At 31.0% G+C, this 27162-nt stretch overlaps 1 protein-coding gene across 2 annotated transcripts; it reads left to right on the forward strand.

Annotated features, from left to right (window-relative positions):
- The first annotated feature begins 815 nt into the window (after window positions 1-815).
- On the forward strand, window positions 816-27096 carry LOC143245241 (anoctamin-4-like). 2 transcript variants are annotated; one of them, XM_076491370.1, is made up of 5 exons: window positions 816-1081; window positions 1382-1526; window positions 2740-2822; window positions 4417-4487; window positions 26017-27096. In XM_076491370.1, exons 2-5 carry the CDS (start codon window positions 1514-1516, stop codon window positions 26069-26071), a joined length of 222 nt encoding a protein of 73 aa, XP_076347485.1. In that variant the 5' UTR covers window positions 816-1081; window positions 1382-1513; the 3' UTR covers window positions 26072-27096. The 2 variants fall into 2 exon arrangements, with proteins under 2 accessions (XP_076347485.1, XP_076347486.1); XM_076491371.1 differs by having other exon boundaries at window positions 816-954.
- Window positions 27097-27162: the final 66 nt, after the last annotated feature.

Consider the following 27162-nt stretch of genomic DNA (forward strand, 5'->3'; position numbering starts at 1 on the left):
ATTGATTGTGCTCTAAATTGTGTTTGAAATTAATAAATAATTTTGGAAAAAAATCAAAAACATCACCATTGAAAATTTGGGTTAGCATCTCACAACACTTTAAATCTTTGACAACAAAAAGAATTACAGCATTCACAATTAAGTACTAGATTTTTGTTATTTTTATGTACAAATTTGGTTTGTTATAAATAAAAAAATACTTATTAGGTAACGTTAGAAAATATAAATGAAGAAATAGATTAATTTTTTTGCAATATATGTATATACATGTGATCGTGTGTATTACATAATTTTTTGCTGTAATTTGAACTAAGTGTATACAAGGTTATTCCTAACTTGTTACATAGGCTTAGTATATAGGAAGTTGTCATATTTAACTGAAGCAAGCCTGACGATAGTCGGGATAAATAATAATAAGCTTTTATTGTAATCTGCAGGGAGTTTAGAAAGGAAAAATATTATTTCATATTTTTTTTGGTTACAAGGTTAAACAAATGGCCTAACCTCATGTAGTGTAAGTGTAGAGAAAATAATACATAACATACATTTTTACCAAAAAATAAGTTGATATTCAATTAGAAGATTGTAGAAGCTTTGCAAATGAAATTTGGAAACTGTAATATTAAAAATATATAAATTGTATTAATTTTAGCATGAAAATCACCTTGCTCATATACTAGTCAAAGTTGAAAATTCAGACAAATCTTTATAAAAAAAAAAATTATTATGGATATTTTTGAGTTTCTCATTAGTTATTTCATGCACTATATTTTGTTTGATAAGAATCACTTCAGTGTTTGTTCCTTTCAATTTTTTCAGGGAGTGTTTTGGAGTTAAGATAAGCCTGTACTTTGTTTGGCTTGGATATTACACCTGTATGCTGATTCCAGCTTCAGAAGGAGGAGTGTTGTGTTTTCTGTATGGGTGCTTCACCTTGATGGGTGATGCTCACAGGTTTGAATAAGGGGGAGAAAAAAGAGTTACCAAACAGTTTATTATTTTTATAACTCATGTTTGATCATTTTCTAATTTATACCTCAGATAAATCAGTAACTTAGAGCTATGTGATTGATGGAATGTGGTAAGTGATTAATCACTGGACGTAATTAATCAGTGTTTAGCTAATTAATTATTTTCACACAAGCTATTTGTAGCTGGAATAATAATTGGAACCATTAATTTTTATTGGTTGATGTGTTTTGAACCATTAAAATATTTTAATAATTTTTGTGATAAATTGATTTAAACATAATTTCAATTAGTCAGTTATTTTATGTGGCATTATCATTGAAATTGACAGTTGTATATTATGATTGATATAAATATTCAGCTGTACTGTGTTTATTATATAAACTTGAAACAAAATTGCATTTTTTTACAGTAAGGACATTTGTGAAGACTACGAGGACATCATTTTATGTGATGTAGATATGGAATATCAGGCCAGACATGCACTTTTGTCAGAATAACTCATCTTTTCTACATTGGTGCTGCTGTATTTTTTGCTGTTTTTATGTCACTCTGGGGTAAGTATTATATAGATTTACATGTTAAAGTTGAATAAATATTATTCTCTACTTCATACTCTGTTAGAACTTTCATGCACAAAATATCAAATTTTTTGTTATTTAGTTTTAAGACTTTTTTAAGTAATGCTTTTCTTGTGTTTATTTTCTTTTTGCATGTTGACTATGCAACATGCATAGTAATTTTGATTTTAAGATTAAAAATATTTGTATGCATCAAAAAATGTTCAAATTTCACATTCAAAATTTTTATGATCTCCAGATAATTATCAAACATTTTTGTACAGAAAAAAACTTAATGTTTGTCTGTTATTTTTGCTAATGAAACTCTGTATTGATAGATTTGACCACTATAAACAATAAGGAAATTAATATAAATAATGCTTTTTTCATTCTGGAATAACTACAAACTATAATTCATATAAAATAGCTTAAATTTGATAACATTATACATTCATGTACAAGGAGAGGACAGAAAAGTGCCCCTCCCTTGAAAATGTTAATTTATTTGATATCATATTTGAACAGATCTCGTGAAGTGCATTTTACACATTGTTCTGTTATCTAATAAAATATATAACAAATTAACAGCATTTTTAAGGGGGGACACTTTTCTTGTCCACTCTCTGAATATACATTTATTATTTTTATTATATTGATCTTTCAACTGTGCCTGGAAAACAGTATAGAAGTTACAATGACATGGTGCATGTGTGCTCATGTTACTATGTACAGTAATATAAAACTGACCTTTACAAAGGACCTGAATTTTGGGAAAGTAACTCACTAAGAAAATCCTCATGAGATGTGTAGTAATGGACACCCATAGCAAAAGGGTTACTTCAACATAAAAGCGTCCAACATTGTATATTTACACTACTTGGAATGGCCTTAATTTCAAACCAACACAAAGCACATCAAATTTGCTTCACATCCAAGACTTCAAACTTCTATAACTAAAATCTTCCATCAAAGACTTCAAAATAATTCCAAAAACATGTTATTACTTTGAGATTTATTTATCTGTAATTTGGAACTTTTCAAGGAAAAAAGAAAACACTTTACAAAGTTTTTAATTACTAACACTTTGGTGAACATAAATAATTGAAGTAATTGTCACAAGTCACATCAGTTTAAAGAGTGATTTATATTCTGTTACAATTTCTGTCTTTACTGATGATAAACCTTTCACTTTGTTTTTATTTACTTTCAGCTGTAATATTTCTTGAATCGTGGAAAAAGTATTTGGAAGTAATTACCCACCACTGGGATATGACTAGTTTTGTCACTTTAGAGGTAATGTGTACCTTAGTAACTAACTTTATCACAATGGACTTGTGTATTTAACATCAAATTTTAACCATGGCAGTATACCAACTGTGATTCTGAAGGTACTAGTTGTGTCATCACAAACTTTGACAGTAATCATAAAAATATTTTAATTATATGTTGTCATAGTGTTGACTGTTCTGATTACAAAGTGATTTTTTATGTTAAAATTAGAAATACTTCATTTACAAATTTTCAAATTTCACTTATGTAGTTCTTTAAACATCCTTAATAAATATCAGATGTTTGCTGTCAGTAAAAAGTTTATTTTATCTGTTATTTTACAAACTATAACTCTTTAAATGATCAGTCAATTTAAACACCCTCATAACCATCATAAAAATTATGAAATAATTGTAAATTACATTTTTATTGTGCTAAAATGACAGCAAACTGTGATAGTTTATCCTAAATAACTACAAACTTGTGACATCTGTTTATTCTTAATCTCATAGTTTTATCGACTTTTGAACCACATGTAACTATTAATACTTCATCACAAGTTTTAAATCACTTGGTGAACCTTCAGCTCATGTTACCCTTTTGAATTACATTAAACAATATGAAGAATATTTCTTATTACTATTCATTATTTTAGCTAATCTAACCTAACAACTTTCTTGTTTTTTTTCATTTTAGTTACTTTTATAGTAATAAATAAAGAATATTCATGAAAAACATAAAATGTACTGTTTACCAGCATCTGTTTTTGTTCTTTACTCATGGCACTACCACACTAAATGCCCCCTGTTAGTACAGCAGTAAGTCTATGGATATACAACATCTGAGAGAACTATTGGTAGCTTGTAAAAGAGAGGCTGTGTGCATGCCAAATGACTCTAATTTCCTAGTGTATGACATCATAAATAAATAAAATAGAAAGCTGTAAAATTTTTGCCTTGTCTGAGTAATAACTACAGTGGAACCCTTCTAAGTGGTCATCCACCAGGTTTGGTCACCCCTTGAAAGTGGTCATTCAATAACAGTCCCTTTTTGTTTACACAATCCTTAATTATGTACAGTGGAACCCCTCTAATCAAGCCAGTTTGTCTCAGTTCCAAAGGTGGCTGCTTTAGAAGGATTTCACTGTAATTTACATAAAATCATTCAATAAGTAAATTATAGAAGAAGGGAGAATCTAAGAACTTAAATACAATTAAAATTTGATTCAGTAATTACATTGTGATGTAAAGTTTACTTGTATACATCGATAATAAACTAGCTTAATTACATTTTGAATTTAACTCTGTAAAAGGTTGTGACATATACAGTTTGACGTTCCTGATGGGTAAATGACCTTGTTTTCCTGCCTTGATTGGGTGTTCAGGACCTTTAACTTTGTTTGTTTCCAGTATTATATTTACAGCTATTCTCTAGTATTTCACTTTTAACATCTTTTCAAACTTTGTCTTATAAAAATAATGTTTGAATGTTTTCTAGAGGTATACTTTTGAGAAAGTTTCTCAAAAATACATGTTTAAAAATGTAAATTTCTTGACACACAGATATGATGTTTTACCTGAACTCTTGATCATAATGTGGTTTGTTTTTATATCACCAGGAACATCCAAGGCCAGAATATTTAGCTAAGTTATCAACATTAAAGAAAAGGAAAGTAAATTTATTACAAGGGTAAGAACATCACTGTTATCAATTTATAATAAACATCAAAACAAAAATCTGACTTTTTGTCCAGTTTTCCATTTGTTTTGTTTTTATACAAGATCTATCTGTTGATGATGATAGTGTTGATTTTCAGATTGTAAGTTTTATGATGACAGTAGAAGTGTTTGGTATTGGTTTTACAACAAAACTGTAACTAAATATACTCTATCAAACAAAATTAACAAGCTGTGTATCTTTTGTATGAATTTTTTCTTAAAAGTATTGAAAATTATTAAATTTAAAAAAATGCCTTATTCTTCTTGAAAAATACAGTTATTTTGGGTAAATGGTCTTCAAAGGTATAATTTAAAGAAGGTGATAAAACACTTTTTTTAAAGTAATTCTGTATAAATGCACCACGTATAGTTTAAAAGATAACAAAGTATAAAAAATTAATGTTAATAATAAAAGTTTAAAAGATCTTGATAGAACATTGTTTGAGATTGAAAGTTTAAAATGTCAACTTTTATGCTTGTTTGAAATGTTCTTATTTAAAGTTCCTGGCCTGGCTGCCAGGTGGTAAAGGTACTTGACTCGTAATTATTATGTGATGGTCAATCCCATTATTTGTTTGTAAAAGAGTGTCCCAAGAGTTGGCAGTGGGTGGTGATGACTAGTTGCCTTCCCTTTTGTCTTATACTGCTAAATTAGGGACAACTAGCACAGATAGTTCTCGTGTAGCTTTGTGTGAAATTCAAAACAAAGCAAATCATTTAAAGCTCATTAAATTTTATCCCTTTTTTTAAACAAAACAAAAAAACAGGTTAGATGTTCCAATACCTAAGTTGTGGTTTTATTATCTCCTTCAAAAATAATGTAAATTGAACTTCAGAAGGAATATTACAGCAGTTTTTTTATCAGTTCTGGTTCTTTTTCTAAGGCCACGTGTTTGAACTTTATTTCTTACAAGTTATGAAAATTCATTACTTAGTTTTACACTGATGTGTTTTTCTAAATGCTTCTGTGATGTACACTGTAACATGAAAATGAACCATGTGTTTCCTTTTGGAAGAGACGAGTACCGTGTACCATATTTTCCTGGTCTGTGGTGTTACTACTTGTGAGTATTTATTTATGAATTAATTTGAGTATGTAGGTGTGTACACTAGAGCTATGTGAACATTTAAGATTTCAGATTTAAAGAAGAATCAATTTTGAGAACAGTGAACTTTAGAAACAGGTTCAGTAGGTAATTAAGACTTTATTTAACACAGTAACAGTGTTTGGTCTTCAGTGGGAATGAGAAACTTATCTATATACAGTAATATGTATGTATGTGTATGTGTACATTAATCAGTGATGACGAGAAACCCACTTGTTGAGAAATTTATATGCAAAAACGGCTCGTTTGGGCTGAGAAAACACTTTACATAGAAGAGCGAACAACGTTTCGACCTTCTTCGGTCATCGTCACATGAACATGACGATGACCGAAGGGTCGAAACGTTGTTCGCTCTTCTATGTAAAGTGTTTTCTCAGCCCAAACGAGCCGTTTTTGCATATAAATTTGTGTACATTATTATTAAAAATTATTAATTTGGGAAGCGATGTAGGGATCGTCGGAAAATTTGAATCAAAATATAAAAATTGTATTTTCAAGCTGACAACTTGGGACTCTTAAAAAATAAACAAACTATTTTGATAAGTACTGTAGGCATGGAGCTAAAAGAGGGGTTTATAGCTTAAGAAAATAATACAGACATTACTTCCAGCTGTAATTATTTATTTTTTTAGAGACTTTAGCTACAGGCTTGACAATACAGTCTCTGTATTTTGATTCATGTTGTTTCTTTATTTTTCTGACAGTCTAGAATGAGTTTTAATTATATTGTTACTTAAGTTGATTTTTATATTCATTTATACAGAATACATTCTAAACTACACAAGTGTATGTGAATTCAGTTGAATGCTACATATTTCTTAACAGTTTACTGTTAGTTCTGCTTTATGTTCCACTCATCCACCACATATTAAAAATAAATAACAAATGTACAAGAGAAAATAAACATATTTACTGGTATACACCTGTAACAAACAAACTGTAAAATTGTTCTCAAAGGACCATTGTGAAGGTAAAGATTGTATGATCACAAATTTAATGAGTAGCTTCCATCAGCTTGAACTATTATATAACAAAAGATGAACAGTAACAAAGGAATCTCATCAGAATGGAATAATGTTTCTTTTAATATAATACAAAACAAAGGTTAGTGCAACATAAACATACACAGTCACATGCTTACTTTGATAGGTTTACATAACAATATGTTTGTTCTTCAACAGCCTGCTGTATACAAGTGTTTGTTAGAATAAGGCAACACAAATAATTCTTTCAGTGGCACACTTTGCTAAATTGCCAATTACCAATAACATTTACCACAACTACCTATTTAAAATTGCAATAGCTATGTGAAAGAGTAATATATGCAGTGGTAATAAATACTGAATATGTACTTGTGACTTCTGCTAAGTACAAAAGACAGTAGAAAGAATTTCCAATGTGATATTGAATAGCAACATCTGTTATGGTAATCATCTAGTGTCAAACACCTGTTGACATATCGCCAGGGAAATATACTTGAGTAATAATGAACAACAGTGGCTTGAATAACAATATCCATCATCAGAATCCCCTAATTTTGTTGTGGATGTTTTCAATAAAAACACTAGAAATGCACAAGCTGTAGTTTCCAACTGATATACATACTAGTAAAACACTGGATTTTATGATGGCTAAAAATGAAGAACTTAGAAAATTTCATACTGTGACATAATTAAGGATGGGGAAGTAAATTTAAAAGTACTGTCAGTTTCTTGCAGAAATTTTAGTGGAGTCCTGTAACACAATAAATATCATTTGAAATAATTTTATAGTGGTAGAATGAAAATGGTGAGTTGTTGCTTGTGTAAACTGTCAGCAATAGATCTACAGTTTTATTTGCTTACATTTTTTAATTTTCTCTATTTGTGGATTTTAAATATGTAGTTTTTAATTATCTCCTATGTTGACTTTTTTAATGCACAGCAATGAGAAAATATGTGTTTAGAGTGAGACATGTCCCCCACTAGGCACCTATAAAATTATTCCAGCAGAAAAACAGCTCTTTCAAATAAAACAAGTGTTTAAAACATCTCCTTAAATAAAGAGTTGTGTGTTTTTGAAGTAATTATTTCTCAAGGTTTTGTGTAAACTTGTTTAACGTAAGTCCACTCAGAACAATTTTGCATCTGTTATGTACTTATAACCACATAACGCATCTTTCACTGAAAAATAATTAATTTTTAAGTAAGTCATGGGCATTCACAGTATTCCATATAGCATATCTGTCAATGTTGTGATTCAAAATGCTCAGTCGATTTTGTTGTAGTTTTGTGTAACAATAACATGAATAAAAAATAATACAATTAAGTAGACAAATTTTAATTTTGTCTCAACAATCATGAAATCATGTATTTTGCTTATTATCAATCTTTTGGTGGTCCAGTCTATTTACAAGAAAGGTTTTCAGTGGTGTTTCAAGAATAAGTCTACTTTTAAAGGTTTTTTTTACCCAAATGATTAGAGATCACTAAAAGGCTTAATAGAGATATCCGAGTACCACAGATGGTACTGTTTTAGAGTAAGGCTGCATTCTAAAATTAAGATGATTTTTATCACTTCATGGTCATTGATTTTTGGTTCTATGTTTAAAGTAAAATTGTTTTTAAAAGATGCAATTTGTAAACTTGGGAGGATTTTTTATTATTTTCAGTGAATCCAGTTTCCAATTTTCTGTAGTATAGCATTCGAGACAGTTATTTCTCATAATTATGTCTCCACAGAGAGGTGTACTGTATTTCAAGATGGCTGGTATGAGTATTAGAACTTTTATTACAATAAATTAGAGAACAATGTTTCAACCTTCTTAGGTCTCTTAGGCCTTCAGGATAACAAAGAGAGTTTTAATACCCATAGCAGCCATCTTGAGATACATTTTTACTTCACTTGGGTTCCTCATCATCATAAGAGAGATACAGTTTTTCTGTTGTTTCATCTTCTTCCAAACCCTTTTCAATCGACTGCCATACCTACATATCTTAGTAGATTATCTTGAAACTTGGTAGGGTCATACTTTGGTCCAATATAATTTATTTATTTTATTATATTAATATAGGTATTAAGGCGTTTCTTTATATTGGTTTATTTTGTGTTTAAGTTGTTGTATAAGTAAGGCTTCTTTAATTTTGCCTTTATTTATGTTTGTTTCTTTATTTAGTATTTGAGTGTTTTCTATGGTTGTTTTGTGTTTATTTGACTTGCAGTGCTCGAAAACGTGTGTAGATGATTTTTATATTCTTTGAATCTGGTTTCCATTTTTCTACTTGTTTCTCCAATATAGAAGTCGTGGCAGTTATCACATTGTATTTTATAAATAATGTTGGTGTGGAGTTTGTCAGAGTAGTTTTCACATAGAATAGACTTCAGTTTTGTTCCTGGTTTTTGAATACTTTTGGTATTAACTGGAATGTCATATTTTGTTACTAGTTTCTGCCAAATGTTTGTTATTTGTCTGCTGATGTCAGGAATATATGGTATACAGCAGAATATGGTTTTGTGACTTTTTAATTCGTGAGATATATTTACTTTTGTTGGTTGATTTTGCTTTCTGTCTAGGTGTGTGCGTATAATGTTTTCTAAGGTTTGTGGAGGAAACTTATTGATGTTGGTGAAGTATATTTTCATTTTGTAAAATTCATCGTTAATTTTATTTGGTGAGCATAGTTTTATGGCTGTGTTTATTTGGTTTCTTAGTATGTTGAGTTTTTGTTTTGTTTCATGTGCTGGGTGCCAAGGAATGTATAGTCCAGTATGGGTGATTGTTGAGTGGATTTCTGATTTGAATTGTTTATCGGTTCTTGTACTTTTGAGGTTAAGAAATGATATTTGATTGCTTTCTTCCTGTTCACATGTGAAGTTAATGTTGGGATGTATAGAGTTAATGTGATTGAAAAAATTAAGTAGGTGTTCTGTAGATTTGAATTCCACAACCGTGTCATCTACATATCTGTACCAGTTTAGTGGCAGATGTAATGCTGTGTTAATTGCTTGTGCTTCAACTTGTGTCATAAAAATATTGGCTAGAACTGGTGATACTGGGTTGCCCATGCTTAGGCCATTTGTTTGTATATAGTTTTGGTTGTTGAACATGAAGTTTGTCTTTATCGTGGTGAATTCTATGAGGGTTGCTAATTGGTTGCTGGGAATGTCTATAGTTGGGTTAGGGTCTCGCATATAGAGTTCTAAGGCTATCTTGCAGGCTTCAGTGGTTGGAACTTCTGTGAAGAGGGATATAACATCAAAACTGGCCATTAAGACTTTATGATTAAGTTGATTTAGATTAGGCTGATGTTTCATATTTGGAGAACGCCCATGCTATGTATTTACCAAGATTGTAATTAAATAATTCATATGTGGACATTGTTGGTCGTAATGGAATAAAGTGTTTGTGAAATTGTGTTGGCTTTTTCCATTTTTAGTAGTAATTTGTTAAGTTGTGTCTCGTGTCTTTGTTGGATTTGTGTGTATTGGTTTAAATTTGTTCGTGTCTGATAGGATGTTATTCATTTTTTGGATGTATTCACTCGTGTTCATTATGACTATAGCGTAACCTTTATCTGCTTCTGAATTTTTATGTTTTTGTCTTGTTTTAGGTTTTTAATGGAATTAATGCCTCTTTTTGTAAGATTGTTTTTTAGTTTTCTGTTTTGTGAAATTATGTTGATGGTTTTGTGAGAAAATTCTTTGAAAAAATCGTTTAAGATGTTGTTTTTAGGTGTTTCTGGAAAATATAAATTTTTAATTTTACCTGGGAAGTTTGACTGTTGGATGTCAATAAAATTATCTAAGTTATCTTCTTTTTGTTGGTTGTTTTTGATTGTTTCCTTGTTTTTGTTTTGATTTCTATGGTTGGAATGTTCCTAGGTGCTATTGCAAAGTTGAGTCCTTTGTTAAGTAGATGTATCTCGTCTGTGTTTAATTGTCAGTCAGATCTATTAATTTTGAGGTTAGTCAACGGTTTGTCGTTTTGGTGTCTTTTCTGTTGTTTGCATCTTAGTTTTCTAGTTTTTTGTTGTGGCAGATCTTTTTGTCTCTGCCATTCTTAGTATTGAGTTGGTTTATGTTTTGTTGTATAAGTCTGTAAATCTCTGGTTTAATGCAGCATGCCAGTTGATGGTCTGGGTTCCTTTTTTGTTTTTGTAAGTCATGTAGTTCTTTGTATTTTATGTTCAACATGGCTTTAAATAGTTTTTTTCTGTATTAAATTTTGAATAATGTTTGTGTATTTATTAAATTTTTTTGAAAGTTTTACCTTTACAAAATTAGGGGTTAGTTGTTCTTTTCTACATTGTTGAATAAAATTGTAGAAACAACTGACTTACTGTTAACCTTTTCTAGATTTATAGAAGAATAGCCACCTTCCTTACTGAATTGTGTAAGTTTTACCTGTTTCTAATTTTGGCATTTCTAAAATGGACATAGGTCATTTTGTTCATCATTTAGAATAACAAACTTTAACCAGAATCTGACTGCAAAAGTTTTTATCCATATTTATTTTAGTGCCAGATAAATACTGTTACAGTCACACAAAGTTTATCAGAATAATTTATACATCTTGAAAAAACATATACATTTTATTGGTGAATGAATCCAAATTATGCACACTTTTCAAAACAGAACTTATTTCTTTAGAATATTAATTTATGCCACATTATGCATGTTATCTGAATTTTTAATTAACTTTTCTGTTTGTACAGAATGTATTAAAGTAACATTAGAAAGTAATTATGTAAAAGTATATTGAACATCACTAACAGCACACTTTATCACTTTACCAGTCTTAGTTTTATTATTGATCAAGTCTGAGTGTTTTGTTAAATAAACTGGTGGATCAGTGTGAAACACAGTAAAGTATATTAAACATCACTAACAGCACACTTTATCACTTTACCAGTCTTAGTTTTATTATTGATCAAGTCTGAGTGTTTTGTTAAATAAACTAGTGGGTCAGTGTGAAACACAGTAAAGTATATTAAACATCACTAACAGCACACTTTATCACTTTACCAGTCTTAGTTTTATTATTGATCAAGTCTGAGTGTTTTGTTAAATAAACTAGTGGGTCAGTGTGAAATACAGTAAAGTATATTGAACATCACTAACAGCACACTTTATCACTTTACCAGTCTTAGTTTTATTATTGATCAAGTCTGAGTGTTTTGTTAAATAAACTAGTGGGTCAGTGTGAAATACAGTAAAGTATATTGAACATCACTAACAGCACACTTTATCACTTTACCAGTCTTAGTTTTATTATTGATCAAGTCTGAGTGTTTTGTTAAATAAACTAGTGGGTCAGTGTGAAATACAGTAAAGTATATTGAACATCACTAACAGCACACTTTATCACTTTACCAGTCTTAGTTTTATTATTGATCAAGTCTGAGTGTTTTGTTAAATAAACTAGTGGGTCAGTGTGAAATACAGTAAAGTATATTGAACATCACTAACAGCACACTTTATCACTTTACCAGTCTTAGTTTTATTATTGATCAAGTCTGAGTGTTTTGTTAAATAAACTAGTGGGTCAGTGTGAAATACAGTAAAGTATATTGAACATCACTAACAGCACACTTTATCACTTTACCAGTCTTAGTTTTATTATTGATCAAGTCTGAGTGTTTTGTTAAATAAACTAGTGGGTCAGTGTGAAATACAGTAAAGTATATTGAACATCACTAACAGCACACTTTATCACTTTACCAGTCTTAGTTTTATTATTGATCAAGTCTGAGTGTTTTGTTAAATAAACTAGTGGGTCAGTGTGAAATACAGTAAAGTATATTGAACATCACTAACAGCACACTTTATCACTTTACCAGTCTTAGTTTTATTATTGATCAAGTCTGAGTGTTTTGTTAAATAAACTAGTGGGTCAGTGTGAAATACAGTAAAGTATATTGAACATCACTAACAGCACACTTTATCACTTTACCAGTCTTAGTTTTATTATTGATCAAGTCTGAGTGTTTTGTTAAATAAACTAGTGGGTCAGTGTGAAACACAGTAAAGTATATTGAACATCACTAACAGCACACTTTATCACTTTACCAGTCTTAGTTTTATTATTGATCAAGTCTGAGTGTTTTGTTAAATAAACTAGTGGGTCAGTGTGAAACACAGTAAAGTATATTGAACATCACTAACAGCACACTTTATCACTTTACCAGTCTTAGTTTTATTATTGATCAAGTCTGAGTGTTTTGTTAAATAAACTAGTGGGTCAGTGTGAAATACAGTAAAGTATATTGAACATCACTAACAGCACACTTTATCACTTTACCAGTCTTAGTTTTATTATTGATCAAGTCTGAGTGTTTTGTTAAATAAACTAGTGGGTCAGTGTGAAATACAGTAAAGTATATTGAACATCACTAACAGCACACTTTATCACTTTACCAGTCTTAGTTTTATTATTGATCAAGTCTGAGTGTTTTGTTAAATAAACTAGTGGGTCAGTGTGAAACACAGTAAAGTATATTGAACATCACTAACAGCACACTTTATCACTTTACCAGTCTTAGTTTTATAATTATTGATCAAGTCTGAGTGTTTTGTTAAATAAACTAGTGGGTCAGTGTGAAACACAGTAAAGTATATTAAACATCACTAACAGCACACTTTATCACTTTACCAGTCTTAGTTTTATTATTGATCAAGTCTGAGTGTTTTGTTAAATAAACTAGTGGGTCAGTGTGAAATACAGTAAAGTATATTGAACATCACTAACAGCACACTTTATCACTTTACCAGTCTTAGTTTTATTATTGATCAAGTCTGAGTGTTTTGTTAAATAAACTAGTGGGTCAGTGTGAAATACAGTAAAGTATATTGAACATCACTAACAGCACACTTTATCACTTTACCAGTCTTAGTTTTATTATTGATCAAGTCTGAGTGTTTTGTTAAATAAACTAGTGGGTCAGTGTGAAACACAGTAAAGTATATTGAACATCACTAACAGCACACTTTATCACTTTACCAGTCTTAGTTTTATTATTGATCAAGTCTGAGTGTTTTGTTAAATAAACTAGTGGGTCAGTGTGAAACACAGTAAAGTATATTGAACATCACTAACAGCACACTTTATCACTTTACCAGTCTTAGTTTTATTATTGATCAAGTCTGAGTGTTTTGTTAAATAAACTAGTGGGTCAGTGTGAAACACAGTAAAGTATATTGAACATCACTAACAGCACACTTTATCACTTTACCAGTCTTAGTTTTATTATTGATCAAGTCTGAGTGTTTTGTTAAATAAACTAGTGGGTCAGTGTGAAACACAGTAAAGTATATTGAACATCACTAACAGCACACTTTATCACTTTACCAGTCTTAGTTTTATTATTGATCAAGTCTGAGTGTTTTGTTAAATAAACTAGTGGGTCAGTGTGAAATACAGTAAAGTATATTGAACATCACTAACAGCACACTTTATCACTTTACCAGTCTTAGTTTTATTATTGATCAAGTCTGAGTGTTTTGTTAAATAAACTAGTGGGTCAGTGTGAAACACAGTAAAGTATATTGAACATCACTAACAGCACACTTTATCACTTTACCAGTCTTAGTTTTATTATTGATCAAGTCTGAGTGTTTTGTTAAATAAACTAGTGGGTCAGTGTGAAACACAGTAAAGTATATTGAACATCACTAACAGCACACTTTATCACTTTACCAGTCTTAGTTTTATTATTGATCAAGTCTGAGTGTTTTGTTAAATAAACTAGTGGGTCAGTGTGAAACACAGTAAAGTATATTGAACATCACTAACAGCACACTTTATCACTTTACCAGTCTTAGTTTTATTATTGATCAAGTCTGAGTGTTTTGTTAAATAAACTAGTGGGTCAGTGTGAAACACAGTAAAGTATATTGAACATCACTAACAGCACACTTTATCACTTTACCAGTCTTAGTTTTATTATTGATCAAGTCTGAGTGTTTTGTTAAATAAACTAGTGGGTCAGTGTGAAATACAGTAAAGTATATTGAACATCACTAACAGCACACTTTATCACTTTACCAGTCTTAGTTTTATTATTGATCAAGTCTGAGTGTTTTGTTAAATAAACTAGTGGGTCAGTGTGAAACACAGTAAAGTATATTGAACATCACTAACAGCACACTTTATCACTTTACCAGTCTTAGTTTTATTATTGATCAAGTCTGAGTGTTTTGTTAAATAAACTAGTGGGTCAGTGTGAAACACAGTAAAGTATATTGAACATCACTAACAGCACACTTTATCACTTTACCAGTCTTAGTTTTATTATTGATCAAGTCTGAGTGTTTTGTTAAATAAACTAGTGGGTCAGTGTGAAATGAAATACAGTAAAGTATATTGAACATCACTAACAGCACACTTTATCACTTTACCAGTCTTAGTTTTATTATTGATCAAGTCTGAGTGTTTTGTTAAATAAACTAGTGGGTCAGTGTGAAATACAGTAAAGTATATTGAACATCACTAACAGCACACTTTATCACTTTACCAGTCTTAGTTTTATTATTGATCAAGTCTGAGTGTTTTGTTAAATAAACTAGTGGGTCAGTGTGAAATACAGTAAAGTATATTGAACATCACTAACAGCACACTTTATCACTTTACCAGTCTTAGTTTTATTATTGATCAAGTCTGAGTGTTTTGTTAAATAAACTAGTGGATCAGTGTGAAACACTGTAAAGTATATTGAACATCACTAACAGCACACTTTATCACTTTACCAGTCTTAGTTTTATTATTGATCAAGTCTGAGTGTTTTGTTAAATAAACTAGTGGGTCAGTGTGAAACACAGTAAAGTATATTAAACATCACTAACAGTACACTTTATCACTTTACCAGTCTTAGTTTTATTATTGATCAAGTCTGAGTGTTTTGTTAAATAAACTAGTGGGTCAGTGTGAAATACAGTAAAGTATATTGAACATCACTAACAGCACACTTTATCACTTTACCAGTCTTAGTTTTATTATTGATCAAGTCTGAGTGTTTTGTTAAATAAACTAGTGGGTCAGTGTGAAACACAGTAAAGTATATTGAACATCACTAACAGCATACTTTATCACTTTACCAGTCTCAGTTTTATAATTGATCAAGTCTGAGTGTTTTGTTAAATAAACTAGTGGGTCAGTGTGAAACACAGTAAAGTATATTGAACATCACTAACAGCACACTTTATCACTTTACCAGTCTTAGTTTTATTATTGATCAAGTCTGAGTGTTTTGTTAAATAAACTAGTGGGTCAGTGTGAAATACAGTAAAGTATATTGAACATCACTAACAGCACACTTTATCACTTTACCAGTCTTAGTTTTATTATTGATCAAGTCTGAGTGTTTTGTTAAATAAACTAGTGGGTCAGTGTGAAATACAGTAAAGTATATTGAACATCACTAACAGCATACTTTATCACTTTACCAGTCTCAGTTTTATAATTGATCAAGTCTGAGTGTTTTGTTAAATAAACTAGTGGGTCAGTGTGAAACACAGTAAAGTATATTGAACATCACTAACAGCACACTTTATCACTTTACCAGTCTTAGTTTTATTATTGATCAAGTCTGAGTGTTTTGTTAAATAAACTAGTGGGTCAGTGTGAAATACAGTAAAGTATATTGAACATCACTAACAGCACACTTTATCACTTTACCAGTCTTAGTTTTATTATTGATCAAGTCTGAGTGTTTTGTTAAATAAACTGGTGGATCAGTGTGAAACACTGTAAAGGATATTAAACATCACTAACAGCACACTTTATCACTTTACCAGTCTTAGTTTTATTATTGATCAAGTCTGAGTGTTTTGTTAAATAAACTAGTGGGTCAGTGTGAAACACAGTAAAGTATATTAAACATCACTAACAGCACACTTTATCACTTTACCAGTCTTAGTTTTATTATTGATCAAGTCTGAGTGTTTTGTTAAATAAACTAGTGGGTCAGTGTGAAATACAGTAAAGTATATTGAACATCACTAACAGCACACTTTATCACTTTACCAGTCTTAGTTTTATTATTGATCAAGTCTGAGTGTTTTGTTAAATAAACTAGTGGGTCAGTGTAAAACACAGTAAAGTATATTGAACATCACTAACAGCACACTTTATCACTTTACCAGTCTTAGTTTTATTATTGATCAAGTCTGAGTGTTTTGTTAAATAAACTAGTGGGTCAGTGTGAAACACTGTAAAGTATATTGAACATCACTAACAGCACACTTTATCACTTTACCAGTCTTAGTTTTATTATTGATCAAGTCTGAGTGTTTTGTTAAATAAACTAGTGGATCAGTGTGAAACACAGTAAAGTATATTGAACATCACTAACAGCACACTTTATCACTTTACCAGTCTTAGTTTTATTATTGATCAAGTCTGAGTGTTTTGTTAAATAAACTAGTGGGTCAGTGTGAAACACAGTAAAGTATATTGAACATCACTAACAGCACACTTTATCACTTTACCAGTCTTAGTTTTATTATTGATCAAGTCTGAGTGTTTTGTTAAATAAACTAGTGGGTCAGTGTGAAACACTGTAAAGTATATTGAACATCACTAACAGCACACTTTATCACTTTACCAGTCTTAGTTTTATTATTGTTCAAGTCTGAGTGTTTTGTTAAATAAACTAGTGGGTCAGTGTGAAACACTGTAAAGTATATTGAACATCACTAACAGCACACTTTATCACTTTACCAGTCTTAGTTTTATTATTGATCAAGTCTGAGTGTTTTGTTAAATAAACTAGTGGGTCAGTGTGAAACACTGTAAAGTATATTAAACATCACTAACAGCACACTTTATCACTTTACCAGTCTTAGTTTTATTATTGTTCAAGTCTGAGTGTTTTGTTAAATAAACTAGTGGGTCAGTGTGAAACACTGTAAAGTATATTGAACATCACTAACAGCACACTTTATCACTTTACCAGTCTTAGTTTTATTATTGATCAAGTCTGAGTGTTTTGTTAAATAAACTAGTGGGTCAGTGTGAAACACAGTAAAGTATATTGAACATCACTAACAGCACACTTTATCACTTTACCAGTCTTAGTTTTATTATTGATCAAGTCTGAGTGTTTTGTTAAATAAACTGGTGGATCAGTGTGAAACACAGTAAAGTATATACAGTTGTAATACTATATAGTCTTGTGATCAAAGTAGTGAAACTGTTCACATTGCTAACAAATATATACAGAAATACTTATTATGATATAATTTTGCTTAGGCAAACTATAATTTTCATTAGTCTTTGATATTACTTGGTTCCAAAGACATGAAATCAAATCCATCTTGCCACACTCACCTGTGACGTCCTCTTTATTAGAAATTACCAATAAGTGTTTGAGCCACTCAATAAGGTGTTACTTAAAAACCAATAGAAAGCCATGGTTTTCATCTGTCAAGTGATTTATCATATTGCAATGTTTCCTGTAAATATAATTCCATATTTTACTTTCAATTCAACCTTGATTGCCATGGGAAATGCAATGTGTAAAATAGGAATATCTTTAGTTTAGTTAGGTTAAATTAAGTAAAATAAGTAACACTGTTACTACTAATAATAATAGGCCTGGTATGGCTGGGTGGATTAAAGCGTTCGACTCATAATCTGAGGGTTGCGAGTTTGAATCCCTGTCACAACAAACATGCTTGCCCTTTCAGCTGTTGGAACGTCATAATGTGATGGTCAATCTCACTATTCATTGGTAAAAGAGTAGCCCAAGAGTTGGCAGTGGATGGTGATAACTAGCTGCCTTCCCTCTTGTCTTGCACAGCTAAATTAGGAACAACTAGTGAAGATAGCCCTTGTAGAGCTTTGCACAAAATTCTAAACAAAAATAAACATAAAAAATGTCATATTGTGATGCAAAGAACTGAAATAACACTGTAAACAAAATTTTAAAAAATACCTAAACACACAAACAAACAAAAAACTAATAATATTTTAAAAAATGTTCATGAGTAGCTCGTGCATAATGGAATTCAAAAGCATAAGAAGAGCTGCATATTTGTCACATGATTTAACACTTATTAAGGCATAAATAGTAATTAGTAAGGAGTTATAAAGGCAATAAAACAATAAAATTTAACAATGTATGTACATTCACATACTATTATGATCATAAAACTATTTAGTATAAATATAAGTAGTTTAATATCACAATTTGAAGTTCTATTTCTTTACTGCTTCAGGGGTTACACCAGTAACAAGGCTTCAGGTTCAGATATTACACAAAAAAGTTTGTGATTTTTGAGACTAAAGAGAAAGTATTTTTAATCTAAACATTGAAATGAACACTCAGACTAGTTTGCAGAAATTCTCTATTTATATATTTATACATATGTAAGTATTCATAGATACATTTTTAGTAAAAATACTCCATTAAAAATATTATCTTTGGTGTGCAAAAAACTTGTGTTTACTTAATGCCTGTCAAAATGATATGAATACATTGTAATACTATAACAAGCACAGAATAATTATGAATACATTGTAATACTATAACAAGCACAGAATAATTATGAATACATTGTAATACTATAACAAGCACAGAATAATTATGAATACATTGTAATACTATAACAAGCACAGAATAATTATGAATACATTGTAATACTATAACAAGCACAGAATGATTATGAATACATTGTAACACTATAACAAGCACAGAATAATTATGAATACATTGTAACACTATAACAAGCACAGAATAATTATGAATACATTGTAACACTATAACAAGCACAGAATAATTATGAATACATTGTAATACTATAACAAGCACAGAATAATTATGAATACATTGTAATACTATAACAAGCACAGAATAATTATGAACACATTGTAATACTATAACAAGCACAGAATAATTATGAACACATTGTAATACTATAACAAGCACAGAATAATTATGAATACATTGTAATACTATAACAAGCACAGAATAATTATGAATACATTGTAACACTATAACAAGCACAGAATAATTATGAACACAATGTAATACTATAACAAGCACAGAATAATTATGAATACATTGTAACACTATAACAAGCACAGAATAATTATGAATACATTGTAACACTATAACAAGCACAGAATAATTATGAATACATTGTAATACTATAACAAGCACAGAATTATGAATACATTGTAACACTATAACAAGCACAGAATAATTATCAATACATTGTAATACTATAACAAGCACAGAATAATTATGAATACATTGTAATACTATAACAAGCACAGAATAATTATGAACACATTGTAATACTATAACAAGCACAGAATAATTATGAACACATTGTAATACTATAACAATCACAGAATAATTATGAACACATTGTAGTACTATAACAAGCACAGAATAATTATGAAAACATTATAATACTATAACAATCACAGAATAATTATAAACACATTGTAACACTATAACAAGCACAGAATAATTATGAATACATTGTAACACTATAATAAGCACAGAATAATTATGAATACATTGTAATACTATAACAAGCACAGAATAATTGTTAGGTCAGTTCCTGGGATTGAGCCTGTTGTGAGAAAGTTAAACTATGAAGAATCAATCAAAGTTTTTCATGTCAGTCACACACATTCTTTAACTTTTTAGGTTTGAAACATTATTTTTTTGGACCATTTGGTCCTGGGCAAGTTATTAGTGTTCTCACTCACTAACTTATACCTTATTGTACTTTTCAGTCTTGTGTCCTTTCTGAGATATTTCATAAAGTGATATAACAGTAATTTTAAAAGTGTTTTTCTACATTTCCTTCTAGTGTAGAACAGGAGGGTGTTTGTTTGAATTCTCTTTACAGTTAGCTCTAATTGTGGTAGGGAACCAGTTTGTTAACACCGTGGTGGAAATGGGTGTTCCGTAAGTTCTTTAGTTAAAATAGATATTTATTGTAATAATTTTATGTAAGAACATTTTCTATGACAGTTGGCTCATTTTGAGACATAAGAACTGTGCTGTAGTTTTTTTTTGAAAAGTGATTTTGATGTTTTCAAGATTCACAGTTTATTAATGTTCAGTCAAACATGTTGTAAGTCATGTTTCGTCTGATAAGATATAATTTGGCATTAGCACTCCCAAGTAAATACAGTACTAACTCTACTTTTAGTAAACTTAATACAGTTTTACTACTGTTACCTTGTACGTTAAAACACGCAATTACTTACTTTAACTGATAGTAAAAGACGTAGGTCATCATAAGACTTTTCAAAAAGTTTCATGTTGAATTCACCAAACCTCTGTCATGTCTCTAATATTGATTGTTAGGTGACGAATTAGTGAAAAAAATTACCATAAATTATCATAAAAATAAATGAAAAGCGTTACGTCCAACATTTGTTTTGTTTGTTACACTTTCTATTTCCTCCCATAACATTTTTTTCAGTAATACTGTGAGATTCCTTATCTCAAAATCAATTTTAAAGTTTTAAAGATCCATTTTTATACAGACTAGTTAAATCCAGTTTCTGGAGTCCTCCGCAATAAGTTTTCGTGTATTTGAACTGTATCCAGTTACCTCAAACTTAACACTGCATCTTACCTCCTATCTTATCTTATCTTAAATGTGATAGTACCTTTGGATATGTTCACTAGTATAAATCCAACTTTTTACAATGCTCTGGCATGGCCATGTGGTTAAGGCACTCGACTCGTAATCCGAGGGCCTTGGGCTCAAATCCCCGTCACACCAAACGTTCGCCCTTTCAGCCATTATAATGAGGCAGTCAATCCCATTATTCGCTGGTAAAGAGTAGCCAAGGTAGTGATTACTATCTGTCTTCCGTCTACTCTAACACTATTAAATTAAGGACACATAACCCTCGTGTAGCTTTGCGCAAAATTCAAAATAAACAAAAACTTCACACCTGCTTGTAGCGTTTTCAAATAGTTATAGTAATAACTAGAAATCCTAAATTAGCCGAGAATTTAAGGGATGAAAGGTATCAAAATGTATATTAACACAATTATGGACTTCTATTCAATATAATTTGGTCAAAAATTACAAAATAATATCGCAAAAGTCTATTGGAGGCAAGTAATAAAGTTAATGTATGAAGAAATTAATGTGAAAGTAGCAAACTAAAGTTGCCATATTTAGGTGAACTTTAAGTAGGTATACATGAGTTTTAAAACAATAAAACCTTTTGATTAGGAGAAGCTATGTTGCTACTAACTATTTGTTCGATAAGATATCAAAAACATATTTTTAATCTTAAGTATCAGATCTTTGTATTTTAACTCAGTTTTATACAAAAATGTGCTGAAAAATTCATCTGCTTCCTTACAAACACAGACCTAAATTTCAGAATAATGTAAATGTATCAATAATGTAAGTTGTTTAACACTAAAAATGTCACTTTGAGGTTGTTTTCAAGCTGAACATCTATTATGATGGTTGGTAAATGATTTAATATAAAGTTCTAACAACAATTGGAACCCAGCTTCAAATCTCAAAGCTTATTTTAACATAACAAGTGTGAACGTGTAAATGTTAATGCAAGTACTAATTATCTGGTGTTCAGATACAATAAACTAGTTAATATTTTCTCAAAATGTATTCCACAAAGATACTCATATCTACACACACTATGTTGTTTGTAAGTCTGTCTATGAGATTTGCATGCAACTTCCTCCTTCCAATCCTTATGAAAACAAGATGGCCAAAGAAGGTTTATTCTAAGACAACTGGTAGGAAGCCAAGTCTTGAATACAAGACCTTTTAGTCCATATATGGAACAGGCACAGCTGTGACAGCACCAAAGCACGTGGACTTGGCTGAGGTGTCAATGAGCTCATTCCCACAAGTACTGTCATGGCCAGTTATCCAAACAAAACTTATGTTAGTGGAAGATGAAGAAGATGGGTCAGTTGTTGCTGTTTAATATTGACAAGAACAGGATGGAATTTAATGTGATTCCAGAGCTAGAATCACTGCAAATAGTACAATCATTGTACTATTTGTACAATGTCATCCAGGGCAAGGTAAATGGCATGCAACTTGGCAGCAAATAACAAAGCAAACACCGAGTCACAACAAACTCTGGCACAGTCCACAGAGTTGCCTAATTTTTGAACCATTTGTGTAAATCAAAATAGAAGAATGGTTCAAAACATGGTCAGCAAATAGAAGACAGTACCTTCTAATCAGGAGTATCTACCATCCTCAGATGGCTCAAAGAAAGGTAACAGGTGTGGATGGTAATAAGCCATGGTGGGATAATGCTGATCAGTGGAGATAGCAATATCATCCAATGACATGCCCAATTCAACCAACTCTCCTTGCATACAAAAGCCTAAAGGAAAAAAGACAGACCATCTATTCAGAAAGAGCAAATATTGGAGGTTGAGAACAGGTTCATAGGATCTGGTGTACAAGCTTTGGACTGAATAAGTGAGAAAATCCCCATGCAGAGCCAAAGACCCAGATGGTGAATGGGGTACAGCATCTTTAAAGGTGAGGTCCTGGCAGAATCATAAACTCATTGTCCAATTTGGATCAAATGCAAGCACCTTGAGCACAGAACATTGATCCACTCGCTTAGAGGTGGCAGAGAAGACATGAAAGATGTTTAATGCCCTCACACGTTTGATACATAGCTGTTTGATGTGATGAATGAAAGAAAGCTTATGGTGAAAAATAAACTCCAAGAATTTTGCCTTAAGGACCATGGGAAGAACAACATCACCAAGAGGGAGCTCAAGATCAAAGAAGACAGAAACAAGGTGTTCTCTCATTGTTGAAGTCTTCTGTGATCGTCAATGTTTCAAGTCCAGTCAGGTGGTCCAAGATGGTTGGTTGGTTCGTTGGTTGATTTCATGTTTTATGGCACAAAGCAGCTAGGCTATCTGCGCCAAATGTCCGGTAAAAAAGGTAAAAATAAATTAAATGTAGTAAAATGCATAAAAGGAAATGAAGGTAAAACAAAACAGCATTGAAAAATAGAAAAAAAACATAAAACCAGTGTTGACACCTAGTCTACAATGTTAAGAGAGAAAGCAGAGTAAGAGAAGTTGTAAAGGACTTTCTTTAGCATAACAGTAATGATCATAACTTGATCATAACCAACCTGAAGTTGGCCTTTCCAGTCCTGGTTCCGGGTTATGTGTCATAAGAGCCATTATCAAAAGGTAAAGTAAAATAAAAGTTTTAAAAGACACGTAGCAAAATCGTAATAATAATTCGCCAAATGTCTAGTGAAATGGTAAACATAAAGTAAATGAAGTAAAATACATGAAAGGAAATGAAGGTAAAACCAAAACAGCAATTAAAAAACATAAAATGGCATAAAACCAATGTTCACATCCAGTATACAAAGTTGTAAAGGACTTTCTGTAGCATAATGCTCATGATCATAACCCACAAGGAAGACCAACAGGTAAGTACAAGAACCACCACCCGTTACCTGAAGTTGGTCTTTCCAGTCCTGGTTCCGGGTTATGTGTCATTATGGCCAGTACCAAAAGGTAAAGTTATAAAAGTGTTAAAAGACATCTGTATAAATTGGAATGGAAAGATTTTTCTAAAGATGTTCAGTAAACAAAAGACGGTACTTCCAATTGGGAGTATCTGCCTTTTTGATGACTTAAAGAAAGGTCACATTTGGGGACTGTAATGAGCCACGGTCGGATGGGCTGACCAATGGATTCTGTAATGTTATCCAAGGACAGACACAATTCATCCAATTGCGCCTGGATACAAAGACCAAAAGGAGCAATGGCAGATCATGTGCTCTGAAAAAGTATGGCCCACTGAGGAAGGAAAACACATCCCACATTTTCAGTCAATGCAGCATTTTTTATTTAATTTGCTTTCAAGTTATAACAAACTAACACATGCGTCATTTCTATGATTACTGATATTCCATTTCTGCCTTTACTTATGCATCGTTAGTGAAAGAAAATGGTATAACTTGCATAACTATCAAGGTTTCCCCATTTGAACCCATACAGTTCCCCTGAAGTATATAAACAAGCTTTTGATACATATAAATATCATAGGTCTCAAAATAAGACACTGATAAACTTAAATTATAATGGTTATTCTAATCAAATAATGTATACTTTATACCATACTCTTCTTACAAATTAAATTTTTATTCACTTCTGGAACTCTTCCAACTAATACTACAAAAACTAATACAATAATTAAGTTTTATGCACAATGATACAAAAATATAAAAATGATGAACATCAACAGTATAAATATTTAATAATAAATATTAAGCTATTTGTTAGACCTCAGGCATGAAGCAAGAACATCATAATTCATGGTTTAATTTCAAGTACTAAACTAACAAAATTTAAATTATAAAACTGTAGAAAAATGGCTCTGTAAATATTATAGACAATATATGTTGGTCTTGGAGGGTATATTTATTCCATAAATTGTTTTGTGTGAATCTAATATTAACTGATTATTTGTGAGACACTATTATCAGTACTATACAGTTAAACTACTTTGCTTGAAACTTAAAGTTATTAGGATACCAAACAATTCCACAACATTAAATGGATGTTATAATGAAAGATTTTGTTACTTGACTTTGCACAATTGCCTTTTATAAGTTTGGAACTTCTGAGTCAAAAGTATGAAACTACTATCATGATAAAGTATCCAATTAATTGTATTTATCACACTTCACAGCTCGTCAAATCACCATGCCACTGAATTACTATTAATATTACGTATTAACGTTATTCATTTACTCATATTATTGTTAATATAGTATCACCACCACTGGGATTCTTCACCAACCTAATTCAAATTATCTTAAGTCTTGGTGACCTTGCATGGCCAGGTCGGTTTAGGCATTTCGACTCGTAATCTGAGGGTCGCGGTATCGAATCCCCGTCGCACCAAACATGCTCGCCCATTTAGCCGTGGGAGCGTTTTAAGGTTACGGTCAATCTCACTGTTCGTTGGTAAAAGAGAAGCCCATGTCTTACTGAATCACTGTGTCAAGTTTGGTGCTCTTTTATCAATAAATGTGGAAACGTTTAATGAACAGATGCACACATATAGTGACGTTTATTTAAATAGAAGATGAAGGTTCCAACTCACCCCTCAAGCCATCGTACGTCACTCTGTCAAGTATTTTGTTGATTGGTTACGAAATGAGGACACGTGGAAAGAAAAGTTATTCAATGATAGTTATTGTCGTTTATTGATAAAACAATGTATTACGTAGCAATAATTAAAAAGTAATGCTTAGATATGAAAATATGTACACATTTATGAAACATAGTTACTATATGACAAGTTAATGAACGATAGCAAGTAAAATAATGAGATTTTGAGAAATAAAAATCTCAGGTAAAATAAGTAGAGCTTGATATTTTTCCATATTTCCTGAAGGAATAAAGACTATACGTTTGAGTATTGGTGGAATCAGACACAGGATTCCAGTTGAAACGCTCTCCAAATGTAAACTAGGCAGTTCACTTACCACGTGAACACTCCAGCACGTGAACAACATTGGTATCTTCCTGAAGATAAGAAATATCAGTTTCAATGATGTGGGACCATATTCCCTTTCTTTATTCATTATATAAAGACATTCATTATTCCTGAAGACGATCAGAGTATTAATACATTCATACAAGGAATTGCATGTTATGAAACTGAACCAGCAGAAGTTCTTTTATCACCAAAGCTTCTTCAAGATCAAAAAGAGCGTGAGGATGATTTCATCGGCTGTATTGATAAAACATTAGTGTTTCAGACGGAATTTACTGATCGTGGATATTTAATGACGATTCACGGCTCAAAGAAAAGTTTGATGGAAACTTTACCAAAAGTGAAACCAAAGGCTGACAAACAATTTAAACATCTTGGATGGAAGGTGTCCACGTATTTTAAAAATCATAAGTTTGTAAAGACGATATATAATTGCCTTCTGTTTCAATCTGTGTGAAAACTAGGATACACCATCACGTGTTCTTCTGAGTGGCGCAATAAATCAACTGAAAATCTCACTACCCAATGGTCACTTCATAGACAACGCATCGTCCGGGAAGAACAACCAAGGCCAAACATGACTACAATTAAAAATGCAGTTCATCGTATCATAAAGAAATTGAAATTTTGGAAAACATAAGAAGTATATTTTTAATTTGAATTAGACTTAGTAGTTACTTCTTTCAACTTTATGTGTACTAATATTAACCAAATTAATAGTTTTTGCTTATGTTGTTTGAGAACAGTACAATTTCCATGACTACTTCCTTGAAGTTCATAGCTTTGCGTGGAAAATTTATTTTGATGTTAAAATCACTTTTGATTTTGATTTTTTTGAAATTGAATAAACGTTTAAAAACAAAATTATGTAAAATTTAAATAAAGAAACAGTTACGTAATTCTGCTATTCCTCATTCTATGTTGGTGTCATGTCTTTTTAGTATCTGTAGCTCAAATAAAGATTCTTTTAAAAAAAAACACGTGTGTGTGTGTGTGTGTTTCTTATAGTTAAAGCCACATCGGCTATCTGCTGAGCCCACCCAA

This window comes from Tachypleus tridentatus, chromosome 2, assembly GCF_004210375.1.
Source record: "Tachypleus tridentatus isolate NWPU-2018 chromosome 2, ASM421037v1, whole genome shotgun sequence".
NCBI lineage: Eukaryota > Metazoa > Arthropoda > Merostomata > Xiphosura > Limulidae > Tachypleus > Tachypleus tridentatus.